Below are 16,894 nucleotides of genomic sequence, written 5' to 3'. Positions count from 1 at the left end.
GTGAAATATTATTGCAATTTAAAATACAGTAGTAAACATTTGAAGTGGATCAAAAAAGTTAATCAAAGTTGTCCTAAGACAAGAATGCATTTAGACTTTAGGAAACGCTGATGAAGGGTTTTGAACCATTTCAAATGTTGACTTCTGTGTTTTAATATGGCAAAGCAGTTATTATTCCAGTTTCAGTGTCTCCAGAAATCATTCTAATTTGCTTGGTTATCAATAATGATTCTTCTTATTATTATCACTATCCTTACTGTATTTTTATTCAGATGTAGCCTTGATAACCATGAGGGGGGAAACAAAACTTTATCATGTTTAACTGCTTGATCATATACAAAGCAGCTAGGAAAAATTCTGTGAGACCTTTTGTATTTGCTTGAATTTTTGTCATGAAGTCACAACAGTAGCTGAATAAAGTCTTAAATATTCCTCTTGAAGTTAACAAGATTTCATTGTGTAAATATTACAATTTGAGCAGCAGTTCTAAGTAATAGCTTAAGTGTTCTGAGGTCTTTTTTGTTTGAGCCATGGTTTATATTAAGCAATTATTGTGGAGTGTTTTTAGAACACTGCTATTTAAGCAGACTGTGCTTGTCTTTATATTTTATTACCAATTTCCCCCCAAATCCAAACCAGTCATATACAAGAATCTTCTAGTCCAGTAGACCTCGGAGTTATTTGGGGGTCTTTCTCACCAAATAAACACTGTTGTTTTAAACTGATTAGCTCTGGGATATAGAACTGCACGTCATGATTAACTTACTTTAGATGTGAGATGCTTTTGCGAAAGAGCGAGGAAAAACTGTGAATTGATGAGAAAGATGAAAAGAGAGAAGCAGGGATAAATGGGGTATGAAAAGGAGCTGTATTGGATGTGTTATTCTCAAGAACAACTTATTTTCTGGCCTATTAATTTCAGACTGAATATGCTGTGTGATAAAATAAGGTCTTGTTCTGTGATAAAAAAGAAAAAAAAAGAGAGAGAATGCGACTTCATCACAGATAAAAACTAAGGTGACACCAAAGCCAAGTTAATATAATTACAGTCCTTTTTTCCTGCAACAGATCACATCCATCTTTTGTGAATAATTGCGTCTGGGGAGAAAAGGGGAACAATGACATTGAACAAAGCTGTGGGCTTTGGCACAGACTCTGTGTGGTGAAATGATTTAATGTTTTAAAAGCATCTTGTTGGATTTAGTCCAAAACATTAAAAAGGTCTGCATTATTTCGTATTATTATCCCTATGCATTTATTTAATTTTTTTGCAGTGTATTTTATTTATATATAATTAACATTTTCATCTCTTATATTGAAATGTATCTATGTATTTTTATGAATTAGATTTAATTTAAAATTTGGCAAGATTAGCAAAAGATGCGTTTTGGTGTGAAATGTAAACTGCCATTGATAGGGTTTGTGAAACAACTTGTATGCAAGTGAGTGAAGGGATGTGCCAAACTTCGACCATCCCTGTTATAATGAACACAGCACAGTGCAGAAGGTGTGTGGTCTGCAGGGCAGATAGGTTGTAGCACAGTGATAATCATATCTAACTGAATGTTTCAAATTATGGCCCTCTCAACAATCCTGAAAGCTGTATGGTGAGCAATTTGCACAATTGCTGGTTGTAGGTTTATATTTAGAGCTACTCTTTAATTAGTGTAATTTTCAGCATATTTTGAGGCTCATACAGTATATGTTTTATTGGAGCGTGTGTAGATTTCTTTTGTCCTAGATTTTTCGTTGGAATGGACTGCATGAAGCTAGTTATACTAAAATCCTCTTTCTATTGCGTCAGGCGAAGGAATCGAAGTTGTGACTTTCAGTTAAAGAAGCAAATTGCTTTTTACAAAGAGATTTTATTTTATATATATATATATATATATATATATATATATATATATATATATATATATAATTAATTCATCATGAGATTTACTCCCCATTTTGAATTACTTTACTTCAATGAAAAGTTAGAATGGAAGGTCAAAAAGATACAAAAAATGTATGTGTGATCGGTAAAAATTGATAGCCTGAATGCACTTTAAGTCGCTTTGGATAAAAGCATCAGATAAATGCATAAATATATAATATTTAATTTAAGACTTAGACACCACTGTCAGATTTTATTGTTGATTTAATGTTATTAAAACACAAACTTGACACAATTGTATGCCAGCATAAAAAAATACAAATTCTGCCCAAGGTGCTTCCAATGTTCCCACCAAGTTGACTTTTATTATTATGTAACTGGTACTGATATTCATAAATAACTTTCATATTTTTGGATAGTCACTTCTCTGTTTTCTTTTCATTCTAACTGAAGACAGCATAACAGTTTAACTTCAGGCCTTTCCCATTTTTACACTTTTTTTTTTGACCATTTTGATGTTTTTTTTTTGTTAGTTTTTTTGCATGATTAAATGCATGTGTTTGCAATATATATATTTCAATATATACTTTTTAATTGCCAGTGGACTTCGGACTTCGGTTTAGGGGAAGTCTAGACATCAAATTTTCAACATGCATGATATCTTGACAGTTGTGTTGTAGCAATGGTTACATAAACACCATAATGCTGTGTAATTAGAGTAATTTCGTCTTATTTTATTCAGTGGAGTTGAATAATCTGACAATGAATTTACTTCAACTTCTGATATTCAGTCGGAGATAATTTGAAGTGTAAATGATGATAAGGCCATTACTATCATTACAAGCAGAATCTAATTTTAAACAGACAGGGGACATAATATGTGGATGATAAGAGGAAGAAGAAAAGGTAAAAGCAGAGCTAATTAAAGGGACCAACAGAAAATGTATCACTTGCAGGAGGTAAAATAGCCTTGACCTTTTGCATGAACAAAAAGCAAAGTTTCCAAAAGATCTGCATCAAACAGAATCGTTTAGGCTCCAGATTTCATATTTATTTAATACTCATTAATTAAAATTTTTACATTTCCATTTTTGTTTATTTAAAGGGATAGTTCACCCTAAAATAACAATTCTTTCATCATTTACTCACCCCATGTTGGTCCAAACCTTTTTGTACGAGATATTTTGAAGAACAGTGGGGTCCAAACAATAGTTTTAGGTTTGAGACCACCATTTTCTGTTTTTCTTTTTTCAGTTGACGAGCTGACAAAACTGGCCTTTCTTAAATCCACTTGAGCACATGAACATCTGTGTTTGCTAGAATGTAATTTGATAATGCACTTGTGATTTGTTTTTTCTAATATACTGAATAAAGGATGGATAGCAATGTTGAATTAGGCTCAAGGTGCCTACTTACTGAATTATATTTAATGTTTTATGTGTTTCTTCTGCTGAGCTTGCCAGTATAGGAACACAGTGGTCAGTCTTTTAAATATCTTTTTGTTCTTTCATCCATTTGCCACAATGTTGAATTGATTAGCTGAGTATTTTGTATGAATGGAGGTACTTGGCACTCTGTTTCTGAAAGTTAACTTCAAATGGCAGTAGAAATGTGCTAGTCCCAGTATAATTAAGTTTAAATAGACCAATTAGACATCAGTGCAGCATTATGCAGAGCATTATTCAGTACTGTTTGAAAATTCATGTAAATCAGAAAAGATTTTCAGAAACCGCCACTATTGTAAGAATATAAAATAATGAATTTAACATAATTGAGTCTTTCATGAACCAGTACATTTATTTTATTCAGAAATATGTTTTAAAATAGATGTAGATATAACTGCTTTAGTTAACCCCTGGAGAATAACACAAATGCAAAATAGCAAATATACATATCATAGTTATAATATGGATACGAATGTGTTTGATTGCATGCTTCAACATCAAATATATCAACGGTATACCTGGCAAGCATTCAGCAAACTGAGACCACAATTACAGCACAATTTAAAGAAAAGAGCTCAAAATTTATATACAGTATGATATGCATTAACACTTTAAAACATCTCTGTGTGTAGAGACAAGTGTCAAACACATTTGTATGACTGTAACTTTCTAAAAACTTCGGTTTAAACTGAAGTTGCCTATTCACTAAAATATCACTAAAATAGCCTATTCATTGACAACAATACAGCAAACCTGACAAGCCATCAAAACAAAACAGAGACCATTTTTCACATCAAGAACACTAAGATATTATATTATATTCAAAACCTAAATCATATTAATGTAGAATAATTGAATAAACAGTCAGATGTGATAAATACCGAGAAAACAAGACATTTAACCATGTACAAAGCCATGTGGTGGGATTTAGCTTATTGGGCTAGTATGACGTTCACAAATACAATCATATGCTGTCTACCCATTTATGATACAAGAGAATGAACAATGGTGAAGTATTTTTAGACATTTTTTCATACATTCAATTACTCGGTAATCTAAATTAGCTATACTCAAAAATGACATAACTATTATATTTAAAGCTGAATACATGTTAAAATTCTTTATTCTATCCTGGTTTATATTCTGAGTAGTCATTACGTATAAGTAAGACAGTACACTACACACAATCTTTTTTTTTTTCATTTCTCTGAAGGTTTGCTGCAGGACATAGCGACATTGGCTCAACCTATAGCACAGGTTTGGGGCGGGACTAATTGTTTTATATGACCATTGGCAATCAAGGGGAGCGTTTGGGAGACGTGTGAGAAAACAATGATTATTCATGCATTTCTAGTTGCAGTGTTGCCAAGTGTGTGGTTTTCCCACAGGTTTGGGCTACTTTTGCTCTTGTCGCAGAATCTTATTTCAAAGGATTTTACAGTAAAAAATAAATAGCTTTATTAGCAATTAGAATGGTTTTGTTTTGCACACCTGGCAACTCTGTCCAGCTGGTGGAGCTAATGGCACATCAAATCACATATTATATCATATATTCAGCTTCAGATTTTACATAAATGCTGTTGATGTAAAAATATAATATCTATTTAATCTTTTATTCATGCATCTGTTCATTAATTTGCTTATTTACATTCAGTTTACATAAAAAGGTGCTCATAAACTTCTAGTCTAAATTTTCAATCAGAATGCCAATGACTTTCACACATCAAATTGACGAAAAAAACAAACTATGCATTCATTTTTAGTTTTAGTAGATGGAAAGCGTGTAATATATAAATATATATTTCTATATATAAATATATATTTCTTTATAGTAGGATGTAAAGTAAGTTAACTCTTATTTAACATTCCTGAAACTACTCCAACTGCAGAATAAAGCAGTTTCAGTTTTTTTCCCAGGGGTCTGCAGGGTAAAAGGCCACTCATTAATCACAATGGCAACCCCTGAAGATATTTTCAGATCAATATGTACTTCAGTTTACCCTGCATTACATATGCAGTACGCAGTGATTTTAATTAAGAATCATGACTCCAGCAGATAATGCAACTATGCAACTTATGTAATGGTGGTTTCATTTTTATATTCTAAAGAGCTGTTTGGCAAGTGAACAAGACAGGAAGATGAATTCGACTGTATTGAGCATGCTTTTTTTTAGACCAAGATAAAGTGAAACTTTCAAAGTGCTGTTCCTGCAGTTCAGTGTGTAGTGCTATGTTAGATCTGTAGTGTTCTGAGATTTGTGGTGTGTCGCTGTTGTGAGTTTTTCAGGCCTGACAGAAAGTCTCCTTCCTAAAGTCAGAGTCCTCTGGATACAGAAGCTTCTTATCAGGAAACAGCTCATCTGTCGGTGTCAAATCGTCTATCTCGGTTGAAAAATGCCCTGTGCTTTCCACCGTTGATGTTTCCTTGGCCACACTGTAGGTTAGAGCCACACTATAGGCTGCTTTGGTCGCCTGGGCATTGGGTCCGCAGCGGCAGAGCCTTCGGAAGGCGGCGCGGAACTTCTGAGACATGGCGTTGTAGATCAGAGGGTTGATGGCGCTGTTGAGGTACACACACGTGCGGCAGAACAGCAGAAACCAGGTGTCCAGGTAGGCCTCTTGCAGGAAGGAGTTCACCACCACCAGAGTGCGGTACGGCATCCACAGCACCGCAAACAGAACAACCACCACTGCCAGCATTTTTGTTACCTTTCAGGAAGAAATCACCGTAACAGTGTTATGAAATCCATATCAGTTCAGTGTAAAACATGTTTTTTAATGACATATCTATCTATGTATCTGTCTGTCTGTCTATCTATCTATCGGTGTAGACTGATAGGTATCTATCTATCTATCTATCTATCTGTATAGACTGCAAGGTATATCTATCTAAGAACTATCAGTCTATAGAGATAGATAGACTGATATATCTATCTGTCTGTCTGTAGACTGCTAGGTATATATATCTGTCTGTTTGTCTATCTGTCAGTCTGTATAGACTGATAGGTCTCTATCTATCTGTCTGTCTGTCTATCTATCTGTCTGTCTGTATAGACTGCTAGGTATATCTATCTGTCTGTATAGACAGAGGTGTCTGTCTGTCTATCTAGATAGATAGATGGATGGATAGATAGACTAATATATGTATGTGGGTCTATCTATCTATCTGTCTATCTATCTATTTGTCTGTCTGTCTGTCTAGACTGATAGGTCTCTATCTATCTATCTATCCATCCACCCACCCATCCATCCATCCTAGTAAAGACTGATAGATCTATGTCTATCTGCCAATCTATATATCTATCTAGAAGGATGGACGATCTATTCAGTAATCTATTTTTTTTTCATTCAAGCTGAAAAAAACATTAAATGTGTAATTTTGCTGTATTTAATCATTTTATTTCAATTCATGCAGAATTCAGGAAAAGAAGAACAAACGTACCATACGTGTCAATTTTTTGCATGCCACTTTCGACTAGATTCAGAACATATTTTCATGTTTTAAATCTACTTCAGATGTTCCTCTCACCTGTCTCCTGGATGCTGCGGTCGTGCTGGAGCAGCGGCTGGAGTTCTTCATCTTGTACTTTTGGGCTTTGGAGAAGTTGTAATGCCCGTTCTTGTCCTCCTTGGTGTCCGATGGAAGAGGATTAAGAAACAAGATTCTCGCAATGAGGCCGTACAGGACAGTAGCAAGAGTGAGTGGCAGGACAAAAAAGATGCCAAAATCGAAAAAATATATGGGTAGGTAAAGGTTTCTGGACACTTTGTAAGCGCACGTTATTATGGTCACATCTTTGTAGAGCACCTGTTGAATATCGGACAAGTAAAACCACATTACGCAGTAAAGCGACGTGAAAACCCAAACTCCCAAAATAATTTTCTTCGCGCGAGACAGTGTGCATAAAAACTGCGCTTTGATCGGGTGACATATAGCGATGTATCTCTCTATAGTGAACGCTGTTATGGAGCACGAGGATGCGTTGATTCCTAGATACTGGAAGTATGTGATGCACAAGCACCCCGCGTGCCCAAAAATCCACGAACCGAACAAACTGTCCGCTATGCTCGGCAGACCGGCTGCCATCAACACCATCAGGTCTGCGACAGCCAAACTGACCAGATAGCCATTGGTCGGGGTCCGCATATGTTTGGTAGTGAGGACCACCAGGATGACCATCACGTTTCCAACTATCCCGAGAGCGCATATGAGGAAAACTATGAGGACGCTGATCACCTTGTATTTGACACTGCGGTCAGTCCAAGTTTCCAGAGTATCGTTGAATACTGTCAAGTTCTCCATTCTCAAAAAAAAAAAAAAAAAAAAGTTCAGAAAATCAGATTAGAAAGGCTTTTAGTTCCGTTGAGCTGACATAATTAAATGCGGCTCATCCCTCTTAGAACTTTGAAATGCGTCTCCAGTTCAGTTCTTGTTTAGTTCTTGGTCATCAGAGAACACTGATTTATATTAGTTTACAATATAAATCATAACATAAATCGACCTCCAGAGTTGATTCTCCTCTCAATGTAATGGAATAGAATGAAGACAGATGTGCTCTCTGCTGCTGCTGTAGATCAGATGATGGATCTCATGAACATGCTGCTCAATTTAGTCTCGCTTTGGCTGCGTGATCCGAAAAGGGGGCGTTTCACGCACGCAGTTCAGTCCAACGAAAACCTGGCATAATGCTTCGAGTCTTATACAATATCTTATGACCTTGGTTAATTTTATGAAAGATTTTATGGTCCTATTAATATCCCGTGTCACTGATATGCGACACAAGTTTTGATTTAAAGATAAGGATTGTTTATATCGGTCTTATTCATGCACGTGACTTGATTTAATATTTTTCCTTATTTGTGTAGGCTAGCTATATAGTCTGAGAATTAAGACATCTTAAAGGAACTTGTCAGTAGTAAATAAAAATAAGTTTTAAACATGTATGTGACCAAATCTTAAATAATTAAGTAAATAACAATAATAATAAAAATGCTCGATCAGCGTGTTGCTGTACCTTAACGCGATGTGCAAGCGTCTATTTATTAAACACAAAATTCTGCAGATTATTTGTATCTGTTCGTTCCAATATACAACATTTTTTTATGTTTTCCGTGTAGTTTTAATTAAATATTTAATATAAATATTCAACATGTCTTAACCTAAATACTTAAGCTTTTGAGTATTGTTTTTTTCATCAGCATCTATTTGACATTATGAAGTTTAATTAATGAAAGCTATCCATGAATTGTAAGAATGGTTAAATTTAATGTGACAGGCCTGAGGATGCAACTGAACAAATGGCATTTACATAAAATGTAAAAGCTTAATACAACAAACCAGGACATTTTTGACATTGTTGTCTCCTCTTTGGTCAAAACCCATTTTCAATTTATTTCATTTTAGGCACACTCTGTTAGACTAGAAATAGCTCAGCCTGTTATAATGACCAAGAAATCTTCTCATTTGGCTCAGACAGGAGCGGTTTCCAGGTGACATATGAATGACAGTGTTAATGCTTGAAACTTCTCTGAGCCATAGGTCTCTGTCTTCAATTTGGCCCATGAAATTTAATCCCATCACTTCACTGAATTATTAGCATGCAGGTCCACGTGACAGCAAGAGTCTGCATGGCAAACATTAAACGGTAAGTTCAGAGGTGTGCATTATATTGTATTTTATTTTATTCTTTCTACATTGTTATTGTGGTCCCACAGTGCATTATCTCAGAGAACAAATAGTTAAAACAATAAGATTAGCTTATGTAACGCAGTTCGTGACGTGCCTGTGACAATTCCCTTTTTTTTTCCCTATTTTTTTACTCCATAACATTTGGCAACTATTTAACAGCCATGTAAGGTTTCTTTAATTCTTTATAAGAGTAATTGACTCATGTGGGACAGCACAGTTGCTCTATTCTGAACATGAGAAAAGCTCTCCTCCTCACCAACTGTGCTTATGGCATACAGACAGAAGAGACCTTAACGTGCCAAGCCACTTCAGCATTTATTTAGGGGTCTGTTTCCAAGGGAAACCGAGAGAGGAATTCACAACCCAATTAGCGGGTGGAGTGGCACCACTGGGACAATGTCACGATTATGTCAAAATTGATTGATCCATATTCTTATATCAATAATTGGAAACGGAAATGGCTTGAGATGAATTACGTTTTTAAATGATCTTTACCATCACAGACTGACCAGTGCTATGTGGTTTAAAAATATGTCCCTCTCGTAAAATTCATGAAATGAAGACTACTTAAAATGCAAATGATGTTTAGTGTCTGGAAAAGCAGCATAATGCGTGTGGATGACTTGAGAAATTCGGTTCCACTTCTGTGCTTTGCTGCTCTCTTGTGTCAAAGGAAGGAACTACCAGTGAATGAGACTGACATGCACTGGACATGCTTTTAATTCAACCGTTATGCAGATATGATCAAAATGATATTATCATTGCAAAAAAAAACTGAAAACATAAAACACTTATTTCATATTTCACAAATTACTTTGTGACAACTTTGCATTGATGTTTATGTTCAGCTTATTTAAAAAAATGTGTATAGTTTGGATCACTTCTATATTTTCGTATTTCAATCATATGTCTTCTAATTCATAATCTCATCATTTAAAGGTGAAAATCATTTGAGGTTTTCCTATGTGTTAGCATAGGATTTGAGGAATTATGTGATGTCTTCTGATTCATTTTTCTCATCTTAAAACATTTCTTTCTATGTGATAACACTGAGAAGCATCCATTGATAATATCCACATTTTAAAGTATGTGTGAACTTTAGGTGTTGAGCTTGCAAAATGCTTAAAATTCACAGTCAAAGCTGTTACAAGCACCAATATTAAACCAAATGTGTACAGCTAAAAATCATGTACTGTACTCCATGGGTAAAATGTCTATGTAATGTTGCTCAGCAAGTTTACATTTAAAAGTTAATTAAAAGTAATGAAGTAAAACATTTCTTGCAATATGTTTTTACATTTATTTATTTAGTCCTTTATTACTGACATTAGGCCTATTTTCTTTTCTTAAGTAAGCATTTTTTCTATTCTTTGTCCACTTACCTTCGCAGAGATGATCTTGATGATCTCATTTTTAAATCACTGATGTTTTAATGTTAAAGCTCCAGCCAGAAGTACATGATACGACATATTTCACATCAAATCTCATTAAAGTATCATTAGAATGAGAGCACTTATTCCAAATTCATATTCTCATTACATTGTTGCTTCACATCTATAGCTGAAAATTATACTGTTCCTATAATTCAGTAGCTGTCGGCTGGGTTGTAAAACAAGTGTATAAAGTGGGTCCTGGAGTTAAAGGCTCTTTCAAGGGCCATAAGTGGAGCCAAAAGCAGAGACCCAGTGTCTGGATGGTCTTGCAGAGTCCCGCCAGAGTCGTGACTCAAGGCCAGGCATTAACAGCCCTCTCTGGTTCAACCCTTTTCCTTTCCAGGGGAAACCCTGAGGGCTTGTAAATTAAAAGAACTGCTCTGCAGCCTCATAACGAAACCTTTGCTCACCAAGATGAAGCAACAAAAAATACATTCAATGCTCACGTAGCCTAGCTTATCGTTGTCTAGCTAAAGTTTATGTTATTGAACTGGGAATGCACATAATGAACAAATGTATCACTTGAGCATCCGAGTACACTTATTCACAAACATGTTTTCATATTTGTTCGTAAAACGTCACACAATACATCAAAAAGGTCACAATAAAATGTAAAATGTGAAAGCACATTTACACAAAAATCACATTTTCTTCCTAGTGCCCTTGGAGTAAAATATACTGTGTATCTACACTTTATTTACAAGTTATTGTTGTTACAGTATAATAACATATTTAAGTACTGAGTAATACTAATTAACTACTATATGATTAAGGTTTGGCTTAGGGTTACTTGCATGTAATTATACGTCATTTGTTTTTCAGTAATAATTAAGAAAAAATGAGAATGAGAAAATACATACTGCATATGCGTATTCACAACTAGCCACTAGGTGCGAAATAATACGATGAATCCAATCTTACGAAAAGCCCTTATATGGACATGGTTTGGGCGCATTTTATATTACTTCCTGAGTGAAAGCGCTACTTAATATAGAAAAATAAGGATTCGTCACTATTAATGCAAGGATAGGAACAAATTCGTACGCACCTGTATCTGAAGTTTTGCACAAGAACTCTTTTCTGCACACATAAGTACACACACACATTGTATAAAACTATTAGCGAAAGACACACAGTGTCTGGCTACATAGCAACAACTAGAAATGTTGAATAATTAAAACACGTTCTTTTTTGTTGTGTGTGTGTGTATATATTTAAAAATACAATCACTAATATTGTTGAATATATGTACTGCGTGTCAGGTTAAACATGGCCCTTTTGGATAGGGTAGGCCTACACTGAATGTGTCCTGTCTTATCAGTCTCAAATCTGTCATAACAAATATTTATTAATATATCAGAAAAAGAAAAAAATCAGGGCATTCCCACTATATCTTTCTGAAAACCTCCAGCGCATATCTTCCTGTGGTGAGAGACACACACACTGATCTGTTTATGTCAAAACTTTCCAGAGACTAAAGGTCGCTTTTGTGTGTCTGTCTGTCCCTTATGAACAGAAGGGCTGGAGTCTTAAATGTCTCATGCTGGCTCCTCCATAGCTATTCTTAGCTGTGCTCTGTTACAAGCCCTATTACAGAAAAGATCCATCAGCAGAAATGCCACATCAGCCACCAGCAGATAAACAAAACAAAGTGGGAAATAAAGTGTCACATCTTACTCTTACAAGTTCCAAACAGTCCTTAGGTTTATGTTCTCAAATACGACGTAACTGACAGTAGCTGCTAGATATGAAATTCTCTGTCTGGTTGAAAAGTGTCAAGCATATGATAAGTTTCATATTCTGGAAGACAATCGCAAGTTTCATACTGCGCGCAGATGGCAAACATGTTTTTGTCAATGTTCTGTGAAATGATTATTCTAAGATGAAATAAATAATCTGAAACGTAACCCCAAAAAAGTTTTCTTGGATTGCTCACAAGCCATCAGCAACACATGGCATCCCAATACTGCTTTTCTTTTATGAACAATCATAGTTCACGCTAAGAAACAAAAACAAAATTTAATTCAGCCCTACTGGCCATCTTCCCAGAATGCACTGGCATATTAATAATTAATCAATATGACTGCATTGTTTGCCAATTTTTTTTTTTTTTTTTTTTGTATTATTGTTGTCAATGTTCACTGATTTTCTTGTAATGTCAGGATGTTTCTTCCTTTACTTAAAGTACAAAAACTTTTCTGTATTTCAAGTCAGGAATAGTTCACCCTAAAAATGAAAATACTCTCCCTCAAGCCATCCAAGATGTAGATACGTTTGTTTCTTCATTGAGACAGATTTGGCGAAGTTTAGAATTACATCACTTTCTCACCAATGGATCCTCTGCAGTGAATGGGTGCCATCAGAATTAGAGTCAGAACAGCTGATAAAAACCATCACAATAAATCCACACATTTCCAATCCATCAATTAAAATCTTGTGAAGTGAAAAGCTGTGTGTTTGTTATAAATAAATTCATCAAGACATTTTTTTTTTACTTCAAATTGTTGCTTCCAGCTCTAATATGATTCCATAATACTGTATTGAAAAGTGGTCTTGTTGGATCAGGTGAGAAAAATCCACAGACAAGCAAAAACAGTCCAAACAGCTCTAAACAAATATGCTGGTGGATTTTGACGTGAGAGAAACGGGAATTATTCACTGGCGGAAGAGTCATTATGGATTATGGACTCATATTTTAGCCTGAAGCATTGGTTTAATGGTTTTACAAAACAAACAACTTTTCCCTTTCTCAAGGTGGAACTGACTGATTTAAGTCTTGTAGATTACTTCTGGGTTACAGTGATGTTTTTATCAGCTGTTTGGACTCTCTTTCTGATGGCACCCATTCACTGCAGAACATCCATTGATGAGTATGTGATGTAATGCAAAATTTCTCCAAATAATAGGACGTTTATTTAGTTTTTTGTTTTGGGGTTCTCATGTGATCATGTCAGAGGGTTAAATCCAAAACTTTTAGCAATATGTATGTCGAAAACATGAGATGAAGCACATTGATATAAAGCTTTCTTGCATGTGTGTAAAAAAATAGCATGTGTGAACCAACTGTTAGTAATCAACTAAACTGTGAGCATTGCAGCTCTCTTTGAATAAGATTGAAGCTGATTTTGAATAGAGGCCATCTCAGCTGTCATTTATGGAGACGTCTCTGTGCGCTTGCTGCTCCTTTCTCAAGTCATCTTAATGCAATGTGTAGCTCACTGTAGAGAGAGATGTAAGATCTGAACACACAGGGGGCAAATTCTCATAAACGTCAATTTCACAGTTTATGCTCTAGAAATGTTTCAGCCTCTGGAGCAAAGCAATGTCTTTCATGTGTTTTAACCAGCTGATGTCACCTGTCTTGTTTAATTCAGTGCACTAGCAGGATGTTGCATTAGTACACGTTGAGCTTTCACTGAGAATTCAGTGAGGCAAACTCTGATTATGAGCTATTGCCACCTAAACATACACAACACTAGCTGGCATCATGCCAGCGAACAGCAAGGGGTCATCATGGGGCTTGTGAAGTCATGTGCTCGTTCAGAAAAATAAATAAATACATGACTTATGACAGGTCACCATAGTCATTCCGCTGAACTGTCATAAAGCATACAGTGCTGTGAAAAGGTTTTTGCCCCCTTCCTGTTTTATATATATATATATATATATATTACATATCTCTCACACTTAAAGGATTCAGATAAAACTAATTTTAATATTACACAAAGATAGCCCGAGTAAATACAAAATGCCTTTTTGAAATAATGATTTGATTTATTAAGGGAAAAAAGCTGTCCAAACCTGCCTGGCACTACGTGAAAAAGTAATCTTTGCAGCAGCAACTGCAATCAAGCGTTTGCGATGACCCTTTCACATCGCTGTGGAGGAACTGTTTCAATTCAGCCACATTGGAAGGTTTTTGCTACAACATCTCAATCGGATTTAAGTCCGAACTTTGACTTGGCCACTCCAAAACCTTAATTTTGTTTTTCTTGAGCCATTCAGAGGTGGATTTGCTAGTGTGTTTGGGATCATTGTCCTGCTGCAAAATCCAAGTGCGCTTGAGATTGAGGTCACAAACTGATGACCGGACATTCTCCTTCAGGATTTTCTGATAGAGTGCAGAATTCATGGTTTCATAAATAAACAACTTTTGTCTCATCAGTCCACTGAATATTTGCCCAAAAGTCTTGGAGATAATCCCCAATAATAATTTTTTGGCAAATGTGAGATGAGCCTTTGTGTTCTTTTTGGTCAGCAGTGGCTTTTGCCTTTGAACTCTTGGATGCAGTTTTTGCCAGAAGTGTAATGTACTTGATTAAATATAACTAATATTACTAAAGGTACTTAAGTATCTTTCCGGGTACTTTGTAGTTGTGCTGAGTACCAAAGAAATTAGCAACTTTTACTCTTTACTCCACTACATTTGGAACGAGTGTTGCAGTTACACATTACATTTTGCATGGCACCTAGCTTTCTTGCAGCAGTTTATTCATGCTACAAAAGATGTGATATTTCCAACTACAGGGCACTGAAAGTACTGTATCTTGTGTATCTTACCCAAACTTGTCAACAAGGTTACTTTATGTGAATTCAAATTTCTTAGCCAGTAGTTGTGAATCACAGGTGTTTCATAAATGAGATGTGGACATGACTGCAGCTGTCAATGAGGCCGAAACCAGCACATCTGATGAGAAGGCTTTGACTTTTACATTTTTCTTAACATTATTTTAATGCGTTACACTGAAAGACCCTTTTGAAGGATATTGTATTTTTTGTGCAATTTTGAGGTGTTCAGTTTTATTTTGGTTTCAGAAAATATGTGTGTCCTCACAAATCAGCTTTTTTTTTCTTTCTCCTGTGCCTTGTATTGGACTTGGTGCTTGTTTGTATCTTATCTTATCTGTATCTTATCTTAACTTGTTAGCCTCTTGTATATACAGTCCTAGTATTTCTTTAGTTCTTTGTAAGTTGTGAGTAGTCTGTTTGCCCTTCTTTCTGTTCTTTGTTGCCTATGGTTTCTGACTTTTTATTTGTTCTAGCTTTTCCATGAAATGTCTGCACACAGATCCTTGCCTCTGCCTATTTCCTCAGCTTCTCCACAACATTACAGGTTTGGACTTTTTTCCCTTAATTAAATCTTCATTTGAGGTATTTTGTGTATGTTTGTGTACGTAAACAAACATTTTGTTTTATGTATAACTAAATGTGCTGCCTATTTTCTGGTTAAATAAAGATAAATAAATAAATAATCATTTAAAAACTGCATTTTGTATTTAACTGCATTATCTTTGTATAATATAATGTTTTTTTTTTTTTGATGATCTGAATATTTTAAGTGTGACAAATATGCAGAAAAAATAATAATAATAATAATAAACAAGGGGGCAAAAACCTTTTCACTATATAATGTATAGGCATGCATATACAATACAGGTGTATTTTTCGTAAATCTCAGAATAGGGCTAGTTGTTGCACTGATTTGTAAAATTTAGTTACCTTTGTATGTTACATTGGAAACAACTCTTTTTGAAACCAAGACGTTAGGATTTATGCCAGAAACAGACAATCAACAATAAAACAAACAACAAATATTTAGCATAAAATGTGTGACAACTAGCCCCTGTCTCCCTAATGCATGCAGTATATTGCATGTATACTCAATCTTAAGATATACATTTTATGACAACTTCCCCCAATACAAGTAGTCCTTATCTTCATATTTACTAAACGTTTAGTAGTGATAGTTATATATTTAGATAATTAGCAGGTTTCATTGTGGCAGCTTACCCTATAGGTTCAAATGTGTTAAATAAAATGGTACAGCTATTTTTTACTTGGTAATAACATCGGAAACACTGACTTTCCAATATTAAACAAACAAACAAAAAATATTCAGTATAAAATGTATGACAACTAACATCGGTCTCACGTAGACCTATTGCAAATAGACTCAAAATCTTAAGGCCTTGTGACAATTTCCCCCTGTGACAATTAGGGCTGTTCTTCCTCATGCAAACCTATTAACCATTATCTTTAAAGTATTGATATAGTTATACCTATATCTGGGTGATAAGATGGTTCCTTTGTGACAACAGTATGTTAAATGAACTCTATTTTCCCCCAAAAATAAACAGTTCATTTTTCTGTCTTTCAAAAATAAAACAAACAAACAAAATAATTAAATATAAAAGATTTCATAGTATATTGTGACATTGTATTTTGAAAAAGCAATCAATGATTTATTTAAGCGGATTGGCGTTTCCTAAACTGTACTTTTAAGAATGTTTTAATGATGTTAATTTCTGGGATAATTAATTTAGCTTGTGCATGCGATCTGTATAGGGAGCATCACAGACACACATTTCACGAGGAGAACAGCATGAAAGTGTTTGATCAGACTTCATTTCCCCCACGACAGTAGTAAACCTCCCTCTCTTCCCTCCTC

The 16,894-nt window shown here is 35.0% G+C and overlaps 1 protein-coding gene across 1 annotated transcript; it reads right to left on the bottom strand.

Moving 5' to 3' along the window:
- Window positions 1-5,113: 5,113 nt before the first annotated feature.
- On the bottom strand, window positions 5,114-8,001 carry LOC113120117 (thyrotropin-releasing hormone receptor-like). Its single transcript, XM_026290025.1, has 2 exons — window positions 6,854-8,001; window positions 5,114-6,033 (listed from the first exon to the last, which is right to left on the bottom strand). Exons 1-2 carry the CDS (start codon window positions 7,625-7,627, stop codon window positions 5,608-5,610), a joined length of 1,200 nt encoding a protein of 399 aa, XP_026145810.1. The 5' UTR covers window positions 7,628-8,001; the 3' UTR covers window positions 5,114-5,607.
- Between the last annotated feature and the right edge of the window lie 8,893 nt (window positions 8,002-16,894).

The sequence above is a fragment of the Carassius auratus genome, chromosome 19 (assembly GCF_003368295.1).
Source record: "Carassius auratus strain Wakin chromosome 19, ASM336829v1, whole genome shotgun sequence".
Classification (NCBI taxonomy): domain Eukaryota; kingdom Metazoa; phylum Chordata; class Actinopteri; order Cypriniformes; family Cyprinidae; genus Carassius; species Carassius auratus.
This window is presented reverse-complemented; position numbering and strand designations above follow the sequence as displayed.

Bases quoted from the DNA above. Each gene is read 5' to 3' on its own strand.
- LOC113120117 (XM_026290025.1), bottom strand. From the start codon at position 7,627: ATGGAGAACTTGACAGTATTCAACGATACTCTGGAAACTTGGACTGAC. The intron at 6,034-6,853 runs GTGAGAGGAACA...TCTTCCTGAAAG, and splicing joins CCGCAGCATCCAGGAGACAG to GTAACAAAAATGCTGGCAGT.